Genomic DNA, 20,415 nt, shown 5'->3' with positions numbered 1-20,415 from the left:
ACCCCCCCAGAACGAGGTATTGGATGAGGATAGAAGACTTATCGCTGCCCTGGATCTGTTTTTCATCCAAATGGATGGTTCCCGCTTCAAATGCACGGTGGCCTATCAACCGTATTTGCTTGTCCGTCCGGAGGACAATATGCACCTGGAAGTGGCTCGCTTTCTGGGTCGCAAGTATTCCGGGCAGATCTCCAGCCTGAAGCACATCAGCAAAGAGGATCTGGATCTGCCGAATCATCTGTCAGGCTTGCAGCAGCAGTACATAAAGCTGTCCTTCCTAAATCAAACAGCCATGACCAAAGTCAGGAGGGAACTCATGGCCGCCGTGAGGAGAAACCAGGAGCGCCAGAAATCAAACACCTACTACATGCAAATGCTGGCCACCTCGTTGGCCCAATCCTCTGCCGGCTCCGAGGACTCCACGCTGGCCAAGAGGCAGCAGGATTACATGGACTGCATTGTGGACATAAGGGAGCACGATGTGCCCTACCACGTTAGAGTGTCAATAGATCTGCGCATTTTCTGCGGTCAGTGGTATAATATCAGGTGCAGGAGTGGTGTGGAGTTGCCCACCATCACCTGTCGACCGGATATCCTGGACAGACCCGAACCCGTGGTCCTGGCCTTCGACATAGAGACTACCAAGCTGCCCCTCAAGTTTCCCGATGCCCAAACGGACCAGGTCATGATGATCTCCTACATGATCGATGGACAGGGCTATCTGATCACCAATCGGGAGATAATCTCCTCGAATGTAGATGACTTCGAGTACACACCCAAGCCGGAATTCGAGGGAAACTTTATTGTGTTCAACGAGGAGAACGAGATGCAGTTGCTGCAGCGCTTTTTCGATCACATTATGGAGGTGCGTCCGCACATCATAGTGACATACAATGGTGATTTCTTCGACTGGCCCTTTGTGGAGACGCGCGCTGCTGTCTACGATCTGGATATGAAGCAGGAGATTGGCTTCTCCAAGTTGCGGGAAGGTAACTACCTGTGCCGTCCTGCCATACACATGGATTGCCTGTGCTGGGTGAAGAGAGATTCCTATTTACCCGTTGGATCCCAAGGTCTGAAGGCAGTGGCCAAGGCTAAATTGCGTTACGACCCCGTCGAGCTGGATCCCGAGGACATGTGCCGCATGGCCGTGGAGCAGCCCCAAGTGCTGGCCAATTACTCTGTCTCTGATGCTGTGGCCACCTACTATTTGTACATGAAGTATGTGCACCCGTTCATCTTTGCCTTAAATACAATTATTCCCATGGAGCCGGATGAGATCCTGAGAAAGGGTTCCGGCACACTGTGTGAGACTTTGCTGATGGTGGAGGCCTATCATGCCCAGATTGTGTATCCCAACAAGCATCAGACCGAGCTGAACAAGCTCTCCAACGAGGGCCATGTCTTGGATTCGGAAACCTATGTGGGTGGCCATGTTGAGGCCTTGGAATCGGGTGTATTTCGCGCGGATATACCCTGCCGTTTTCGTCTGGATCCTGCGATGGTCAAGCAACTTCAGGACCAGGTGGATGCAGTGCTGCGCCACGCCATCGAAGTGGAGGAGGGAATCCCGCTAGAGAAAGTCTTAAATCTGGATGAAGTGCGCCAGGAGATTGTACAGGGATTGCAGGGCCTGCACGATATACCCAATCGCTTGGAGCAGCCTGTCATCTACCATTTGGATGTGGGTGCCATGTACCCCAACATCATCCTCACCAATCGCCTGCAGCCTTCGGCAATGGTAAGTGATTTGGATTGCGCTGCCTGCGACTTTAACAAGCCGGGAGTTCGCTGCAAACGCTCCATGGACTGGCTGTGGCGCGGTGAGATGCTGCCCGCCTCGAGGAACGAGTTCCAGCGCATCCAGCAGCAGCTGGAAACGGAGAAGTTTCCACCTCTCTTTCCCGGAGGACTGCAACGCGCCTTTCACGAGCTCTCCAAGGAGGATCAGGCGGCGTATGAGAAGAAGCGCCTCACGGACTACTGCCGCAAGGCCTACAAGAAGACCAAGGTGACGAAACTGGAGACGCGCAATTCCACCATCTGCCAGAAGGAGAACAGCTTCTATGTGGACACGGTTCGAGCCTTCCGAGATCGCCGCTACGAGTACAAGGGCCTCACGAAAGTGGCCAAGGCATCGGTCAATGCGGCTGTGGCTTCTGGAGATGCGGCTGAGATTAAGGCCGCTAAGGGCAGGGAAGTGCTCTACGATTCGTTGCAGTTGGCCCACAAGTGCATCCTCAACTCCTTCTACGGCTATGTGATGCGGAGAGGAGCCCGCTGGCATTCCATGCCCATGGCGGGCATTGTGTGCCTCACCGGTTCCAATATCATCACCAAAGCCAGGGAAATCATTGAGCGAGTGGGTCGTCCCCTGGAACTGGACACTGATGGTATCTGGTGTATATTACCTGGTTCCTTCCCGCAGGAGTTCACCATTCAAACGAGCCATGAGAAAAAAAAGAAGATCAATATTTCCTATCCCAATGCCGTGCTGAATACCATGGTCAAGGATCATTTCACCAACGATCAGTACCACGAGTTGAGGGAGGACAAGGAGGATAATCTTCCCAAATACGATGTACGCGATGAGAACTCAATTTTCTTTGAGGTGGATGGGCCCTACTTGGCCATGGTTTTACCAGCATCAAAGGAGGAGGGCAAGAAGCTTAAGAAAAGATATGCCGTCTTTAATTTCGATGGTTCACTGGCCGAACTCAAGGGATTCGAGGTGAAGCGACGCGGCGAACTGCAGCTGATCAAGAATTTCCAGAGTTCCGTTTTCGAAGCTTTCCTGGCGGGCAGCACACTTGAGGAATGCTATGCATCGGTGGCCAAGGTGGCGGACTACTGGCTGGATGTCCTCTACAGCAGGGGATCCAATCTGCCGGACTCTGAGCTCTTCGAACTGATTTCGGAGAACAAGAGCATGTCCAAAAAGCTGGAGGAGTATGGGGCCCAGAAGAGTACCTCTATCTCCACGGCAAAACGATTGGCCGAGTTCCTGGGCGAGCAGATGGTCAAGGATGCGGGTCTGGCCTGCAAGTACATAATATCCAAGAAGCCCGAAGGCGCTCCCGTCACCGAGAGGGCCATTCCCTTGGCCATTTTCCAATCCGAACCGAGTGTTAGGCGCCATCACCTGCGTCGCTGGCTTAAGGATAACACCATGGGCGATGCGGACATTCGAGATGTGCTCGATTGGAACTACTACATAGAGCGGTTGGGTGGCACCATCCAGAAGATCATCACCATTCCGGCGGCGCTGCAGGGTTTGGCCAATCCGGTGCCCAGGGTGCAGCATCCCGACTGGTTGCACAAGAAAATGTTGGAGAAGAATGATGTGCTGAAGCAGCGTCGCATCAACGAGATGTTCACCAGCAGACCCAAGCCGAAACCTTTGGCCACCGAGGAGGATAAGCTGGCGGACATGGAAGACATGGCTGGCAGAGATGGCGGCGAGGATGCCGCAGGTCGTCCCATGGTCACAAAAAGGAAACGGGTTCAGCTGGAGGAGAACGACGCGGAGGAGGAGGAGGAGGCGCAGCCAAAGCCCACCACTTGGCGTCAGGCTCTGGGCGCACCACCACCCATAGGAGAAACCAGGAAGACCATTGTGGAGTGGGTGAGATTCCAGAAGAAGAAATGGAAGTGGCAGCAGGATCAGCGCCAGCGGACTCGCCAAGCCAGTAAGCGAACGCGAAACGATGATCCTCCCGTGGTGAGGGCCACAGGACCCACAGCTACCTTGGGTGGCTTTCTGAGGCGAGCACAGCGCACATTGTTGGACCAACCGTGGCAGATCCTGCAACTGGTGCCCATCGATGATCTGGGACACTTTACCGTGTGGGCCTTGATCGGCGAAGAGCTGCACAGGATCAAGTTGACGGTGCCCAGGATTTTCTATGTCAATCAACGGAGTGCAGCTCCCCCAGAGGAGGGTCAATTGTGGCGCAAGGTTAATCGAGTGCTGCCCCGATCCAGACCCGTTTTCAATCTCTACAGGTACAGTGTGCCAGAGAAGCTTTTCCGCGACAATTCGCTGGGTATGCTGGCGGATCTGGCCACGCCCGACATCGAGGGCATCTACGAGACGCAGATGACCCTGGAGTTCCGAGCCCTCATGGACATGGGCTGCATTTGCGGCGTGCAGCGCCAGGAGGCAAGCCGTTTGGCCCAACTGGCCACCAAGGATCTGGAGACCTTCAGCATCGAGCAGCTGGAGCAGCGCCCCCAGACACAAGTCAAGTATCTGGCGAGTGCCAGCAACCGGATGCGCAAGATCTACCTGTACCAGCACAACACGCCAACGGCCAAGAAGGAGATGTGGTCCCTGATCCTGATGCCCAGCAAGAAGGCCTACATCTTCGCCCTGGACACGGTGCGCGCCAATCAGATGCCCAACATGAGGCAACTGTATGCCGCCGAGCGTTTGGCGCTGCTCAAGAATCTGACTGCCGAAGAGCAGGCGAAGATCCCCGTGGAGGATTACACTTTTGAGGTTATCATAGAGGTGGATGTGAAGCAGATTTACCGACACATCCAGCGGGCTCTGACCACCTACAAGCAGGAGCACCAGGGACCCACCATTCTGTGCCTGCAAACGGCGCTGGAGGCGCGCAAACTCAGCCTGGCCATGCCCATCCTGCTGGAGTTCCCCCAGGCCCAGATCCATATCTCCGACGATGCCAGCCTGCTGTCCGGCTTGGACTGGCAGCGTCAGGGTTCCAGGGCGGTGGTCCGTCACTTCCTGAATCTGAACAATGTGCTCGATTTGATGCTGGATCAGTGTCGATACTTTCATGTGCCCATTGGCAATATGCCGCCGGATACGGTGCTGTTCGGAGCGGATCTTTTTTTCGCCCGCCTGCTGCAGCGGCATAATTTTGTGCTGTGGTGGTCGGCCAGTACCAGGCCGGATTTGGGTGGCCGGGAGGCCGATGACAGCCGACTGTTGGCTGAATTCGAGGAGAGCATCAGTGTGGTGCAGAACAAAGCCGGTTTCTATCCGGATGTTTGCGTGGAACTTGCCCTCGACAGTCTGGCGGTGAGTGCTCTGCTCCAATCTGCGCGGATTCAGGAGATGGAAGGCGCCTCCTCGGCCATTACCTTCGATGTGATGCCCCAGGCCTCGCTGGAGGAAATGATTGGCACCGTTCCGGCGGCCACGTTGCCAAGCTATGATGAGACGGCCCTCTGCTCGGCTGCCTTCCGCGTGATGCGCTCCATGGTGAATGGCTGGCTGCGGGAGGTGTCCATCAACAGGAACATCTTCTCCGACTTCCAGATCGTCCACTTCTATCGATGGGTGCGCTCCAGCAATGCCCTACTGTATGATCCTGCGCTGAGACGATCCCTCAACAATCTCATGAGGAAAATGTTCCTGCGCATTATTGCCGAGTTCAAGAGACTGGGCGCCACCATTGTGTATGCGGACTTTAACAGGATCATACTGAGTTCCGGCAAGAAATCCGTCTCCGATGCCCTTGGCTATGTCGATTACATTGTGCAGAGCTTGAGGAACAAGGAGATGTTCCACTCCATCCAGCTGAGCTTCGAGCAGTGCTGGAACTTCATGCTCTGGATGGATCAGGCCAATTTCTCTGGAATAAGGGGAAAGCTACCGAAGGGTATTGATGAGACGGTGTCCTCCATAGTTTCCACTACCATGCGGCGGGATCCGGAACGCAACGATGACGAGGAGGAGGAGGACGAAGAGGAGGATTTGGAAAACCGTGATCCAGTTGAAGGCAACGAACCGGAGCAGGATCAGGAGGATGAGCTCTCGCTGGAGCTCAACTGGACTATTGGCGAGCACCTGCCCGATGAGAACGAGTGCCGGGAGAAGTTTGAATCCCTCTTAACCCTGTTTATGCAGTCCCTGGCCGAAAGGAAGACCACGGAGCAGGCCATCCGGGACATATCGCACTGCGCCTTCGACTTTATCCTTAAGCTGCACAAGAACTACGGCAAGGGCAAGCCCAGTCCGGGACTTGAGCTCATTCGCACGCTGATCAAGGCGTTGAGTGTGGACAAGACACTGGCGGAGCAGATCAACGAGCTGCGTCGAAATATGCTGCGCCTAGTGGGAATCGGTGAGTTCTCGGACATGGCCGAGTGGGAGGATCCCTGCGACAGCCACATCATCAACGAGGTCATCTGCAAGGCCTGCAATCACTGCAGGGATCTGGATCTCTGCAAGGACAAGCATCGTGCCATGAAGGATGGAGTGTGAGTACAAGAGCCTTGATCTGCAATTCAAATTATTTAATTTTGTTAAATCTTCTAGACCCGTTTGGCTTTGTGCCCAGTGCTATGTGGCCTATGACAACGAGGAGATCGAGATGCGAATGTTGGACGCTCTGCAGCGCAAGATGATGTCCTATGTGCTGCAGGACTTGCGCTGTGCCCGCTGTAGCGAAATCAAGCGTGAGAATCTGGCCGAGTTTTGCACCTGCGCCGGCAACTTTGTGCCCCTCATCAGCGGCAAGGACATCCAAGTTCTGTTGGGCACATTCAGCAAGGTGGCTGCAAACCATAAGATGCAGTTGCTCCAGCAGACAGTCCATCAGGCACTGAACACGCCGCGATAAGATGTTGTTAATTTGTAGTTTGTAGGACCTAATTATAAGTCTTACTTCTAAATATATATATTGTTAAAAAAAATTAATGCTAGTTGTGGTTGTGTGATATGATATACTGAAATAACCATCTTTAGTTTATCTTGATTCCGTCAAGACCTTTCTTTAGGAATTAAGTTTTATAAAGGACTTCCTTCATTTGATGTAGATCGCTACTTTTCGCGAAAGTAATTAAAATAAATTATATTTAAGATATCACTTTTTGAAAGCAAGTAAATATTGGCAGTACGTTAGGATATGATTATGAGATGACACACTGTATAATCCCTTGAGGTTCACACACTTTTGATGATTTTTACAAACGTTTCGCTTGTCGTTTTCCCGATTTTATTGGTTGTTGCTAACGTAGGACCCGTGGTTTTGTAGGCGCACAGACGAAATCAGCAGCAGAACTTAAAGCAATTAGACTAACTCATAGGCGAGGTTCGATCTTTACTGAGCGGCCTGGGTAATGGGGTCCACCTTGACCTCGGGGAACTTGAATTCGGGGAACTTCAGCATATCGGTCTTGCCGTCGCTTCCAAACTGCTTGGCCACACGGTCCAGTTCGGTCTTGAGCTCGCGTTCAATCTGGGGATTGGAGTCCACCAGTTTGCCACCACTGGGGGTATGAAAATAAATGATTACTTCTAGGTCTTAATCAGGATTTGGGACCACGAAACTCACGCGCTCTTCTGCTTGTACTCGCGCACCTTGTCCAGGAACAGCTGCTGGATGGGATCGGCGGCCTTGTTCAGGGCGGGGGCCACGATTCCGAAGTTACGACGGGCCTCGGTGCGCAGCACACGGACACCACTCAGCAGGGATTGCGACAGCATCTGGAAAATAGAGAACTTTGTTAAAATTGCATAGTTCGGCTTCCCTCATATGTAACCTTAAAAAGGTTATGTAATGCGATTTGTTTTTTTGCGGGTTTCTGAAAGTTTTTGCCGCTGGATTTGCCAGTGAGTTCTACAATTCGTCGATCCACACACCGTGAATTATATTGATTATAATATAACTACTTTTTTCACCTTATTTTCCTTGGCAAATGCAAACTTTCGTGCGGAAAAGTCTCAATTGTCGGTCTACAATGACAGTTGGGGTTAGGGATGGGCGCGTGATCGATTATCAAGGAAAGACAAACTATCCGTTTGGCAAGTTTTGCTGTTCAATCAAAACAATATACAATATAAAAATAAATGAAATTAAATTTCAAATAAGTATTAATAAGAGCAAAATATATCAACCTCGATGTCTCAGATTTTTGTTTTAATAAATCTCAAAGTTTTGTTTTATTAGTTAAAATTTATTAACATTAAAAGAAAGATCACAAATTATATCGCGGAACGTGCCCACCACTACCTTAAAGAGACCAGTTTGTAAATATTACCAACACTAAGAAAATAAGTATGACCACCTGACGCTATCCCTGCTTGGTCACACTGATCGTCCAGGTTCCACGTCAAGCGCCGGAAAAAAACACGACAACTTGCATTTATTTAATTTATTTGGCGACCGGACGAACGGATTTCGAGCAAGATGGTGAGCCTGGTGCAGGAGATCGACACGGAGCACGAGGACATGGTCCACCACGCGGCACTGGACTTCTACGGCCTGCTGCTGGCCACCTGCTCGTCGGACGGCAGCGTCCGCATCTTCCACTCGCGCAAAAACAACAAGGCGCTGGCGGAGCTCAAAGGACACCAAGGACCCGTGTGGCAGGTGGCATGGGCTCACCCCAAGTTCGGCAACATCCTGGCCTCGTGCTCTTACGACCGCAAAGTGATCGTCTGGAAGTCCACAACGCCCAGGGATTGGACAAGGCTGTAAGTAAACGCACACTGGCATGGGGTACACCCACACTAACAAGACGTTTAAGTTGCAATGGGAATCGCCTATAGAGTTCCCATTAATTAAAGGCTTTATGCTTTGGAATTCGGAAAAGAAAATGGTATAGATTTAAGAATTTAGATGATTAATTAGATGTTTTTAAAATAAGATATGAAAATTTTGAGTACCCGTTTAAAAATTAAAAGTTTTAAAATGGATTATACAAATTGCAACATATAAAGTAATATTTCAATTTATTACAATTACAATTTAAAAACATGTTACTTCTCTGCACTTATAATTTCTTGTAAGTTGTTTATCTCATTTGAATTGCCATCAAGGAACCCCAATCATTCAAGGGTAATTAAAGCTTTTCCACATTGAAATTCCCATTTATCACTTCAAAACACTGTTCAAGAGAACAGGGTACCAAGACGCACACACCCGCACTTGCCCATACATCAACTACATATGTCATACATATGTTTAGACTGGTGTTATCACTTAAAGTCTGCCACATCTAACCTTTGCGCTTGCCACATTTCAGCTATGAATACAGCAACCACGACTCGTCAGTGAACTCGGTGGATTTCGCCCCGTCAGAGTACGGATTGGTGCTGGCCTGTGCCAGTTCGGATGGCTCCATTTCGGTGCTCAGCTGCAACACGGAGTACGGTGTGTGGGATGCCAAAAAGATTCCGAATGCCCACACCATCGGAGTGAATGCTATCTCTTGGTGCCCGGCCCAGGCTCCGGATCCGGCATTTGACCAGCGGGTAACCTCGCGAACGTCAGCCGTAAAACGCCTGGTGAGCGGTGGATGCGATAATCTGGTGAAGATCTGGCGTGAGGACAACGACCGCTGGGTGGAGGAGCAGCGCCTGGAGGCGCACTCCGATTGGGTGCGCGATGTGGCCTGGGCGCCGTCGATCGGCCTGCCACGATCGCAGATTGCCACGGCCTCGCAGGATCGCCATGTGATCGTGTGGAGCAGCAACTCAGATCTGACACAGTGGACTTCGAGTGTGTTGCACACATTCGACGATGCCGTGTGGAGCATCTCGTGGTCCACCACCGGCAACATTCTGGCCGTCACTGGTGGCGATAACAATGTGACGCTATGGAAGGAGAACACCGAGGGCCAATGGATCCGCATCAACTACGAGTCGGGCACGGCCATCCAGTCTAAGCAGCCATCGCTCCATCCTCATTCCCACTCCCAGCAGCAGCAACAGGCGCCACAGCAGCACCAGCACCAGGCGCCATCGCATCCTGGTCCATCTTCGGACTCGGAGCACAGCTCGAACCTGTCCAACTCGCAGCTCTCCAACTGAGCAATCCCTGAAGAAGTTCTAAAGTCGTGGTCAAAAGTGTTATCTTACAAATATATACTATACAAAATACAAAATAATGTTCCCCCCTGAACTCTGTTTTATTTTCCACGGATATTAATTTACTTGCACTTAAGAGCCTTAAAGCTTTTTATATTGTGTCCATCTTTTGTCTTATAGACAAATTAAATCAGATTTACTGAACTGTACGAGAGTTAAAATACTTAATCGATTTAAAAAATTTGTAAAAATTAAATTATTTGGGGTCGCGCCATTGAGTCTTGCATCATTTACCTTTTGTAAGGATTAAAATGCCCCATGTTAAAAGATTAGCGTTGCAGAACTACAGAATTGTAAGACTGCGCTAATTAAAGTCATAACTATAACTCAATTAATATTCGTTATTAATAAATGTTTCCCCGATAAGCATATACTCCCCAATTTGATTTTGTAGTAAATAATTCGGGTTGCGATCCTAGCATTTTTTTTTGTTGCCATGACCTATTAAAGAGAGCATTTGTCAACACTGGTTTTGAAATATTTTACGGTTTTAGGGAATACCCTTTACATTTTTGTGGTGATAAAAATTTTTCAGACTCCGACGGTCACACTGTATTATTGTATTATTATTGCAATTCTATCTAATTTTAACCAATTTAACGCAATCAGAGGATTCCTGCGTGGTTTTCCAAGCCAACTAAGTTTACTTCAGTTCCAGGTAAACAGGTTAGTCAAGAAGCAGGCCTGGCTATATGGCTATAGCCAGATCAAACCCAAAAACACCCCGATTTGGGACTGCTGGAAAAGGCAAGGCCAGCTGCCCATTTGGGATTGGAATACTCCGTCCCCAGTCTCGCGATGATTGTCCTAAACCAAATGCACCGGGCGCTGCAGAGCGAGGCCATTCATGCGGTATTCCGTCTTTTCAGCGACGACATGTCCCAAGGAGGCGGCGCTACACCAGCGGGCGGTAATCCCACAGCGCTCCAGGCAACCGGAGGGGGCGTGGTCTTCAGTAAGGTCTTCATCCAACGCGACTATAGCGAAGGAACCTCGGTGAAGTTCCACACGCGACTGCCCACGGAGCTGGAGGGCATGGTGAGCATATTGTCTGAACTTTAGCCCAAAACTGTTGTTATATATCTTACTATGTTACAGATTGAAAGACACGTCTTCGAGGCCACCATCAACAGGCTAAACGAATTCTATGCCGAAGCGGAGGAGGGATCCTGTGGCACCTACTGCGAAGGATGCATTGGCTGCATCACGGCCTACTTGATCTATATGTGCTCCGAAACGCACTACGAAAAGGTGCGTCATTTGGGCGGGTACTAATCACATACAAGGTCAAAACAATGGCCTCCTACAAAGCATAAGAACCATATTATATAAGTCATGCTTTTAAACACCAATATAGAAACTATGAAACTGTTTATAAGGATTCCTTATCTATGTAGATACCTCTGGTTTTAAAATCCTTAAAATGGCAATTTGTAACCCTGTTATAGTGGCTTAATTTCATAAAGCATTGTAGCATTTAATAGTACTCCTAATGAGGATTCTTAAAATATGTTACAAACTAGACTAGCTTTGTAAATGGTCTTTCATATGTTTCTTAAAATAACTGACAACAGACGATTTTTACAGTACAAAATGAATTCTTATCCTCATTTTTAGGCCTCATAATGGCAACAAGTATTATGATTACTAATTACAAGTAAAATGCTTAAAGAACGTCACTCACTTGCAGCAATATTGATTTCACCAAAACCTGTACTAACCATCCCCAAAAATATGTTTTGCCACCCCCTCAGACACTTCGCAAAATATCCAAATTTGTGGCTTCCCAAAACGAACGCATTTACAACGCCAAGGGCCTGCAGCTGATCGATCCGACTTATCGGGGCCTCCGCGTCATAGAGATTACGATATTCGATCGTCCGGGGCGGACGTGACTTCCGCTTTCCCATTCAGCCAACGAGTTTTTCATGTGAGATCAACCAGCCACAGTCGCATCAACAGGAAGATGAAGGAGGAGTGTCCGTGTTTCAGCAATTATCAAGCAAAAGTCAGCGCCATTGTGTGTGTTTCCAAAAAAAAGAAAAACAAAAATCATTACAAAGCTGTGGAATCAGCTAAAGCTTTATAACCAATAACCATATGTGTGAGTAGCTAAGATCTTCTATATTGCCTCAGATAGCTAATGAATTTCCATATCCTTTTCAGCTTGGCAGAGCAGCGGCCAGAGCTTCGGGGCATGCGACTTAGTCACCGGTGTGCTGGGAGTCCTCCTCCGCTGCAGCCACATACGATATGCTAGATTAGCCGTTAATGATTAGCCAAGGCAGTGTACGGCCAGTTAGTTAGTATTTATGCATTAGCAGGCATAGTCATTTAAGTGAAAAGCTACCGAAAATGCATTTTGAGCCGAAGCATGCATCAACATATACAGACATTCGCATATGTTATCATTGTTCTACTTATCAGACCGAGAGGCCAGCGAGAATTGATTGTTTTGTAATTTGAAAAAAAAAAAAAAAACAAAAGAAAATTGTATTCATCTTGTTTGTAGTAGTTACTAACAATTCGATTGTCTTAAGTTTTAATTTTAATGGCATTACCATACATAAATACATAGTTCAAGCTTAATCAGAGAAAAGCATACGCATAATGTTTTCTATACAAAACTCTTACCGATTTCAAACAGCGCCAAATGAACTTACCCATAGACAAGTGGAGAACTGTTCGATTTTTAATATAAATCAGCAACTTTGATTAACATAGTTAAATATCTTATAAGGAATAATATATATTGCCGTCATATTTAAAATTGCCTACAACTGTTTTCCTGCGGTGGGTAAACATCAAACGAAAAGCAAACATTTGGAAAGCAAAATGTGTTGTGCTAAATTTGTTTTGCTGATTTTCCTTTGTATTTTGATATTTACCTTTCATCTGGGGTTATTTTTTTTCGTTGTACAGTAACTATTGTTTCACAGCAGAACAATAAAGCTAGCAACTTATCTATTGGGCGTGATCCTGTTCGCCGGACTCTTCCTGCTTAAGCCGACATCTGGTCAGACCAACTCCACCACAACCGCGATTACCACAACCACGAAGGCAACCACTATTACGACCTCGACCACTGCCACTCCCAGCACGGTCCATAGTTATCCATGGCATCTAAATTTAGTTTTTTAGCATTTGGTTAAAGGGTTCTGAGTGTCACCTACAAAATTTCTTAATTGGCCAAAAGGTAGTTTTTAGTGTTAACAATTTTTTATTCAAATCGCAATAAACAAAATCTAACAGGCGAACACCCTTGGCTTTTGTTGGTTTTCTTGTACACAGCGTGCAAGCCCACATTTTAAATATAATTTCATTTAAGTCTAAATAAATATGAATTTTATTGTACCTTTGCGGTGATGGGAAAAAGTTCAGAGACATTTATTTTTTAGCAATAAGCCTAATAATATATAAAACATTTCTAAGATTTGCTATTTGTATATTTTTCTATATATTTTTTAAAGCAACAAATTCAAACGGTCTTTCCTCTCTATTAGATGACTACACCAGCTCTTCCCTGCGGATTTTCATTTTCCTCCAGCGCACCAAAAAAACTATAATATAACATTAAATAATATGTTCTTGTTCAGGCTCCGTGGGTTTAGTTCATATCTTTCGGATTTAATTCCAGTTTACTTTCCCGCATCGTTCATGTTCTTGGGCAGACTTAGCAGCGAATTAATGAGCTCCGAGTTGCGTTTTCTAATGGGCACAGATGGGACCAAAGAGTTGTCCAGGATCAGGGGATAGCGGCACAGTGTGGCCACTTGGTTGGGTGTAAACTGTCCTATGGTATTGAACCAGTCCAGTAGATCCCGGTTGTATTCCTTGCGCACATAGCGCTCCTCATCCGGCATGGCCATGGCGCCGGAGAGTCCGCATCGGGAGCAGATGGCCAAAAGCACCAGGACCAGGACGAACGTGTAGCGAGCCATTTGCCTGAGGAGCTGGAATGGGATAAGGCTGGCACAGGAACAGAGCACGGGACACCTGCAGCAGGAGACTTGCGAATGAACGATGCTTGCAATATCCACGACTTTTATAGGATCCCGGACCTGGGCAAACCTCAGCGGGAGACCGCGCAACCACGCAACCACGCAACCCAAAGGCGTCAGTATCGGTGTCATCTGCAGGACCAATACATGCCATACGCAGTCCTTGCTGGTCCTCCAAGGCAGGCAAATACGGAGTCGAGTTGGATCCACGCAAATATTTGATTATGCAGTGTTTTATGGGCCAACATGCAGGCAGCCAGGAACCAAATCCCATTCGGTTACAGGAATATTTGTTCGGGAAGGGAGCTTATTGGCGACTCTCTCCTTCACTTAGCAAAAATGGGTTGCTAGTAAAGACTAGACAACTAAACTAAGTAAAGTTGTCGGTACTAAAAGCAACAGAACTGCTTACAAAAATAATATCTATGCTTTTTTACTCGAGATTACTACTCATATTAAGTTTATTAAAGTGAATTTTACTGTACACTTTAACATTTTTAATACAATAAAACAGCTATATATTCAATGCGACAGAAAAATGAACTTACTGTTCTTAAAAATTCGGTTTAAAGTTGTTCAATAAAATAATCAAAAAAAAAATTGTAAAAAAAAAGATACAAAAAAAAAATAAAGCCAATCTCCGTATAAATAATCAATTATTTTCTCTGAGTGTAAGGTGTGATTAATTTTAGAACAGTCAGTCGTTAAAATAAAAGCCAGTGTTTAATATCTAATTTAATAGCTGTTGGCTTGCTTTGCGAAATTCCATTTTTTCTTTTGTTTGATCACCAGACTGTGTAAATATGCCAAAAATTTTTGCTCAGACGTAATTGGCGAGAGCATAATGCCACATATTTGTTAAGCAAATCCACCGATTGTCTGGGCCAGATATAAAACTCGCAGCAGGCGAAATGGCGGACAACAGAGCAACAGCATCACACATCGCAAGATGAATGCAGGACCATTGGCACTGAGAATCCTGGCCGTAAGCCTTTGCATTTGGCTAGCCAGTGGAGCCTCCTCTCCGACAACCACAGAGGCAGCAACAACAACAACCAGCACCACCACAACAACGACGGCGGCCACCACAACCACCACAACATCCTCGTCGAATGTCCATCGCAAACGGTTCCGCATCAAGAACCTCAAGTACTCCATTAAGCGCAAGGTGAAGGTGTATAGAAGCACCACATCGAGTTCCAGGAGCAGGAGCCGATCGGGCAGGCGCGTCACTGTCCGTCGAATCAGGAGGCTGCTCAGACGCCGCAATCAGGGATAAGATTCCAATTCCAAACATATCACTTAAAGCAATAAAAGCCTTTTTCCAAAGTAACAAGTTTTTACAACAATTTTATTCAATATAATATTATTAAAGGAAAAGTAAGTAAGCTTAGATAAAAGATTAATTGAGAACATATTTTATTATCAAAAACATTTGTACGTGGTGTACAGGATGTATAGATAATAAAATATATAATTGTCTATCTTACACAGAACTCCTGTATGAAAAATGGTTTTTCTGAACTACTTTGATTTTTAATCATTGATTTTAAGTTTGTATTTAATCTCGCACACTTTTGCAGTTGAAAATAACCATAGACCCTAAAATGTTAATAAGCAAATATTTTATTATTTTAAGTGAACCTAGACAGGTCCCAAAGGCTTTTAGGATTTTTGAAATAATGGTCTTCACTATGTGGTAAACACTCAACACCCATATTATAAAACTATGTAATTATTTTTAGCCATAAGCCTCCTACTTTTATATTGTATAAGCAGAGGGTTTTTCACATTTCACTTGTTAACTTTCTTTGTTCCAATCAACAGGTTGTTCGTCTAGCTTAGCTGTGCGCAGTCAGACCATGGCCATGTCATCCTTTAGTCCCGCTCAATGACTTCACGTGCGACAAAAACATTGACCCAACTTTGACCACATAAACGTAAACATCGGCTATATCTTGGCGGGGTGGTTTTACGATGACTATAACTTTTCTTGCAGCTACATTACCACCATTTTTGATGGCCAAGGCTGGGCGTCGTTTTCACTCCGGCGATTTGTTTGCACTGCATTTGTGACCAGACCAGACCCAAAATCCGGTGGGCGGAGCACGCTTGTTGGCCCTCCGTTCATCGTTCACCGTTCGTAGTCCACCGTTTTGCTGTCTTAAAAGTCAGTTGAAGCATTTAACGGTCGTGTGATTTTTAGGTACACATACGTATAGCACGCATGGGTTCGATTTCGTTTGGGATGTCATTACCAGGAGCGTTTTAGTTGAAAAATGTCGAGAAACATTGAAAAAATTGCAAATCTTAAGAATTGAAAAACAAATTTTAAAACACTTTAACTAGTATAAAAGTATTTAGTCTTTAAATATAATAATTGAGACTGGCAGAAATTTAATACTCACTTATCATCAAATCAAAATACTTCATAGATGCAGTCAGATGGATTTTTTTGTATTTTATATCTTAAGGTTTCTTTACACATTTTGATTTGTTTCGAAATTTTAACATTTAACAATCAAAATGTGTCTATTTACATGTGATACAAATTTTTTCGGGAAGATATACCTAAAAAAATGATAAAAGCCCACTGAGACTAAAATTATTTTAAGATTAACATTATTATAGACATTATAAAATGTGTCTTTCTAATCTTAAGACTTTTTTGTACGTTTTTTTGATTAAATTATGTAGTCCTTTAGTACGCCCCTGGACAAACCCAAGATGATTCGACCTGAACGCACACAGGGACATCAGAACAGGGGTCCGCGGCCATTCACCAATTACGCGCCATTCGCTGCGGTGTCCTTAATTTCTTAAAAAGCGTTTAAACATCTAATGAAAGCATTTGGGGGCCCAGCGATTTCTGCTGTCAGACGATTCAGTTGCGTTTGCCTTTTCGCCGTGTGCGGTTCGGTCTTGTTTGGTCGTTTGGTCGTTTGGTCCTTTGGCCCTTCGGTGCTCCAGGGAGTTGTGGGGAGCGACCATCGCAGGATTATGTCATTGCAGTTATGGCCAAGATAATCTCGACGATCAAGGCCATCCTCACGAGGATCATCTTCAGTGCGCACAGTTTGCTGGCCATTTGGCAAGTGGTCGCCTTGAAGAGTGATATTATATACTGGGCACTATGTGGACCACTCTTGTTGCTGCTGCTCGAGGGCATCTTCACCATCATGATCAAGAAGACACAGGAGTGGCGCTGGTAAGCATCAAACCAACAGATCCTGGACAGTACGATCTGGTGTATCTTGTTACCCGAAATGTAAACAATAATCGGCCGAAGTTGACGTCATGCAGCGGGCTTTGATTTTCAATTAAAAGTGAAATCATGTGTTTAATGTGTGGCTAAACTGACCACCCACTTCTACAGCAACCACTTACTCGGCGGCCGCACCCCCACACTCAAAAAAATAATCTTTCTGTGGCTTAATAACAAAAAAAAAAAACAAATTTAAACACTTTTAAATTTTAATACAACTATAAAATTAAAAACAATTTCAAGAATTAAAAAAAATTTATTTAGGTAATGGGGTCAAAAAAATTGGTTCCGTATTTCAAAGCCGTTAAAATTGTTAGCCCTTTCTCTCACATTGTTTTTTTTTTAAGCTTTCGATGCTGTGCGGCTACTTTTTGATTTTTGTGATTTGATTCCTTAATATTCGATCTAACACCTTGTTTAATTTATAAAATAAAATATGTTAGCTATTTTAAGAATCCAATGATGTGAATTTATGTTTTAAAGTGGCTTACCTCTAAACGTTTTTAGATTGACACTCTAATAATTATTATTATAATCTACATTGAACTTTTTTAATGTATGGCAAACTATATGTTGTTACACTTTTTTTGTGTAGCTTACTGTGATTTTGGCTTAGAGTGTTTTGTGTCCACCCCATTGGAATTCGGTGTGGAGCGGGTGGGTTTGGATGGAGGAGGAGTGGTCTTTCGATTCTTGTTTACCTTTTGTCGCATCACTCAGACTTGTTGTTTGTTTTGGCTGGTCCGTCGTGCAACCTTAATTTTGTCCCTTTCACGCAGGTTCTGCCCCTCGGTGTTTCTCTATCTGAGCAGCATTGTGCCGGCGATTTGGCTCCTGGAGTTGGACAAAGTGGCTCGGCGAGTGGTCAACATGACTGGGACCAACTCCACTTTTTCCAATCCGAGCAACTACAGTTTGGCTGGAGGCAACGTGACTAGCTTGAACCCGAGCTCTAATAACAGCAGCGGCGTACCCCCGGTGGCAACATTGCTGGGTCAAGCCGGGGTCACCCTCTCGGTGACCCCGGACACCTGGACAACCCTCATCGAGCAGTTCCTCATGCTCATCCTGATCGTCGGCCGGTGGCTGCTGCCCAAGGGAGATCTAACCCGGGATCAGCTCAGTCAACTGCTTCTGGTCTACATTGGCACGGCGGCGGACATCATTGAGTTTTTCGATTCCTACAAGGATGACTCTATAGCAAGGATCGACTTTCTCGTTTTCCTAACGCTGGGCATTTGGTCCTGGAGCCTCATGCAGTTCACAATTGTGCTATCCGCCACTAGAGGACGACGTCCCCGGGGCAGTGGATCACATCACAAGGAGGAGTGAGTAAAATATTTCATTTATTCAGAGAGAAAATTCGAATTTTGTCAGGAAATGTACCTTAACATTTTATCCTACACATATTTGTTTAAAGAACCGTATATATATTATAAACTTTATTATAATTTAGTTAAAAATCTGTGGTACAGATAAACCAAAAAAGTGAATCGTTTTTATATATGGTATATTATATTGTATAATATTTTCGTATGCCAACGATGGGCTTGCTTTAATTTTTTTTTCTTTTCTCACAACATTTTTTGTAAGAGAATAATACTATAAAAATTATGGTTAATCTCTTTGGAAAACTATTTAGATTTTGGAACACATAAATAACCTATCTTATCCAACATACACTTTTTTTATTCAGACACACGGACTGTTGCCAAAATTGCTGTTGTGGAATTGATGTGTGGGGAATCGTACTCAATGTGATACTGCAGGATGCGCCATTCCTCACCTTTCGTTTGCTAATTATCTTTCAGTACAAAATCATTAACTACATGAATGTATTTTTCACCTGTAAGTTTTAATTGGAGATGTTTATGTTCCCATTTAATTTTGTTTACATTTTCAGGCAAGAACTCCTTAGTGATTATCCTGCAACTGTATCGACTATATGTGGTCAATGCCGAGTTTTGGAAGAACCGACGGGAGAGTAGGATGGCCAAGGCGCGTCAATTTCAATCTCGACGAAAAGTACAGGATGCTGATCAAAACAGTATCTACATGATATCCAATGAAAGGGGTGGAGACCTAAAAAAGAAGATCAAAAAGTGAGTATTGAAGGCATAACTTTTAATAAACTTAGATTGTTAAGATTTCACACATTTCACACACATACAATTGTATATTTTTCCAAATTAAAATTATTTATTTCTGTGCCTTGATTTTAGGGCCAAAGACAAAGACTATGCAGAGCACGAGGCGGCGTACAGTAAGAAGAAAAAGGATAAGAAAGACAAGTGGGTATTTTAACATAGTTTTCCTAATGATAATTCTGATTAACCAACCGATTTCAGGAAAAAGCGCAAGCGCAAGGACACCGGCTACTCCACGGCCAGTTCGCAGAACCTATACTCCACCAAGGCGAGTGGCACGGATAAGGAATCCCGGCGCAAGGACAAAAAGGGCAAGAAGTCGAAGCGCACCTGCAGCAGTTCGCCCAGCGAATGCGACTTGGCCAAGAAGCAGAAGCGTGGCAAGAACGCGGATAAAAACGATAAGAAGTAGGTAATACCTCGGGATTTTAATGGTTATCCTATAACTAAATTTATCAAATTGCCACAGAAAATCTCGCAAAATTGAGGCTGTTGTGGAGGAGTCGAGCAGTTCGAGTAGCAGCAGCTCCGATTCCAGCAACTCCACATTGCCCAGTTACGAGGTAATTGACGAGAAGAAGGCCAGGCGCAGAAAGCACCGCGGAGGTAGTAGCGACACCAGTTCCGGGGACAGCAGCTCCTCCAGCTCCTCATCCTCCAGCTCGGACTCGTCGTGAAGAAGACACTTTTTTGGAACTAACGCCAGTCGTTAGGGCATCTATTTTTGTGGCAGTCATTTATGCTTATGTAAATGACTGCGGCACTCTGCTCCAGGAGGGCACATCTTTTGTAAGACCCCAATGGACAGGTCGAAAATTGTATCATTAAAGCATCGAGCCCTAAACACGAAAATACACTAAGCTTACGTTTTACATATTGAGTATTGTAAGATATTTTTAGAAATGGTTGCCTAAAAATAGAAGTTATAGACCTTAAAGTATTACTTGTATTACTATAACTCGTCAACTAGAACTAGACATAAATGAAAGTGAAGCTGTGTCCAGAATTCTTAATAGAATCTGTCTGTGCAAACACACAAATTCGTAGTTCTCAATATCTTGAGAAATTTTATTGATACCCCAAAATATTGAAAAAATTGAAATTTAAATTAACAATCTACAAATGAACAACAAATTAACCAATACAAATAGAAGGCTT

General features: G+C 45.4%; 7 protein-coding genes across 10 annotated transcripts in view; 5 read left to right on the top strand and 2 right to left on the bottom strand.

The window, feature by feature from the left end:
- The window catches only part of LOC128252075 (DNA polymerase epsilon catalytic subunit 1), a 29,428-nt gene extending 22,815 nt beyond the window's left edge, over positions 1 to 6,613 (top strand). For both annotated transcript variants that reach the window (XM_052979476.1, XM_052979477.1), the window contains 2 exons: positions 11 to 6,231; positions 6,290 to 6,613. In XM_052979476.1, coding sequence (XP_052835436.1) covers positions 11 to 6,231; positions 6,290 to 6,593 — 6,525 coding nt within the window. In that variant the 3' untranslated portion in view covers positions 6,594 to 6,613. The remainder of the gene's footprint in view (positions 1 to 10; positions 6,232 to 6,289) is intronic.
- Positions 6,614 to 6,951: 338 nt separating this feature from the next.
- On the bottom strand, positions 6,952 to 7,787 carry LOC128252079 (ATP synthase-coupling factor 6, mitochondrial). The gene is made up of 3 exons (XM_052979487.1): positions 7,655 to 7,787; positions 7,308 to 7,459; positions 6,952 to 7,242 (listed from the first exon to the last, which is right to left on the bottom strand). Exons 2-3 carry the CDS (start codon positions 7,457 to 7,459, stop codon positions 7,074 to 7,076), a joined length of 321 nt encoding a protein of 106 aa, XP_052835447.1. The 5' UTR covers positions 7,655 to 7,787; the 3' UTR covers positions 6,952 to 7,073.
- Positions 7,788 to 8,042: 255 nt separating this feature from the next.
- On the top strand, positions 8,043 to 9,878 carry LOC128252078 (protein SEC13 homolog). Its single transcript, XM_052979486.1, has 2 exons — positions 8,043 to 8,449; positions 9,001 to 9,878. Exons 1-2 carry the CDS (start codon positions 8,163 to 8,165, stop codon positions 9,785 to 9,787), a joined length of 1,074 nt encoding a protein of 357 aa, XP_052835446.1. The 5' UTR covers positions 8,043 to 8,162; the 3' UTR covers positions 9,788 to 9,878.
- A 487-nt stretch (positions 9,879 to 10,365) lies between these two features.
- Positions 10,366 to 12,614, top strand: LOC128266434 (golgin subfamily A member 7). 2 transcript variants are annotated; one of them, XM_053002950.1, is made up of 5 exons: positions 10,366 to 10,502; positions 10,714 to 10,882; positions 10,943 to 11,095; positions 11,599 to 11,948; positions 12,011 to 12,614. In XM_053002950.1, exons 2-4 carry the CDS (start codon positions 10,721 to 10,723, stop codon positions 11,737 to 11,739), a joined length of 456 nt encoding a protein of 151 aa, XP_052858910.1. In that variant the 5' UTR covers positions 10,366 to 10,502; positions 10,714 to 10,720; the 3' UTR covers positions 11,740 to 11,948; positions 12,011 to 12,614. The 2 variants fall into 2 exon arrangements, with proteins under 2 accessions (XP_052858910.1, XP_052858909.1); XM_053002949.1 differs by having other exon boundaries at positions 10,366 to 10,510.
- A 657-nt stretch (positions 12,615 to 13,271) lies between these two features.
- LOC128260672 (protein PDF) lies at positions 13,272 to 13,868 on the bottom strand. Its single transcript, XM_052993840.1, has one exon. The coding sequence runs from the start codon at positions 13,783 to 13,785 to the stop codon at positions 13,483 to 13,485; it is 303 nt and encodes a 100-aa protein (XP_052849800.1). The 5' UTR covers positions 13,786 to 13,868; the 3' UTR covers positions 13,272 to 13,482.
- Positions 13,869 to 14,781: 913 nt separating this feature from the next.
- Positions 14,782 to 15,168, top strand: LOC128266137 (protein new-glue 3). Its single transcript, XM_053002432.1, has one exon. It carries the CDS (start codon positions 14,795 to 14,797, stop codon positions 15,122 to 15,124), a length of 330 nt encoding a protein of 109 aa, XP_052858392.1. The 5' UTR covers positions 14,782 to 14,794; the 3' UTR covers positions 15,125 to 15,168.
- Positions 15,169 to 16,550: 1,382 nt separating this feature from the next.
- Positions 16,551 to 20,379, top strand: LOC128252615 (transmembrane protein 26). 2 transcript variants are annotated; one of them, XM_052980487.1, is made up of 7 exons: positions 16,551 to 17,053; positions 17,890 to 18,438; positions 18,807 to 18,958; positions 19,014 to 19,212; positions 19,333 to 19,401; positions 19,459 to 19,665; positions 19,727 to 20,379. In XM_052980487.1, exons 1-7 carry the CDS (start codon positions 16,860 to 16,862, stop codon positions 19,932 to 19,934), a joined length of 1,578 nt encoding a protein of 525 aa, XP_052836447.1. In that variant the 5' UTR covers positions 16,551 to 16,859; the 3' UTR covers positions 19,935 to 20,379. The 2 variants fall into 2 exon arrangements, with proteins under 2 accessions (XP_052836447.1, XP_052836448.1); XM_052980488.1 differs by having other exon boundaries at positions 19,459 to 19,669; positions 19,727 to 19,851.
- Positions 20,380 to 20,415: the final 36 nt, after the last annotated feature.

This window comes from Drosophila gunungcola, chromosome 3R, assembly GCF_025200985.1.
Source record: "Drosophila gunungcola strain Sukarami chromosome 3R, Dgunungcola_SK_2, whole genome shotgun sequence".
In the NCBI taxonomy this organism is placed as follows: domain Eukaryota; kingdom Metazoa; phylum Arthropoda; class Insecta; order Diptera; family Drosophilidae; genus Drosophila; species Drosophila gunungcola.
Note: the sequence above shows the minus strand (reverse complement) of the source record. Positions and strands in the feature narration are given on the sequence as shown.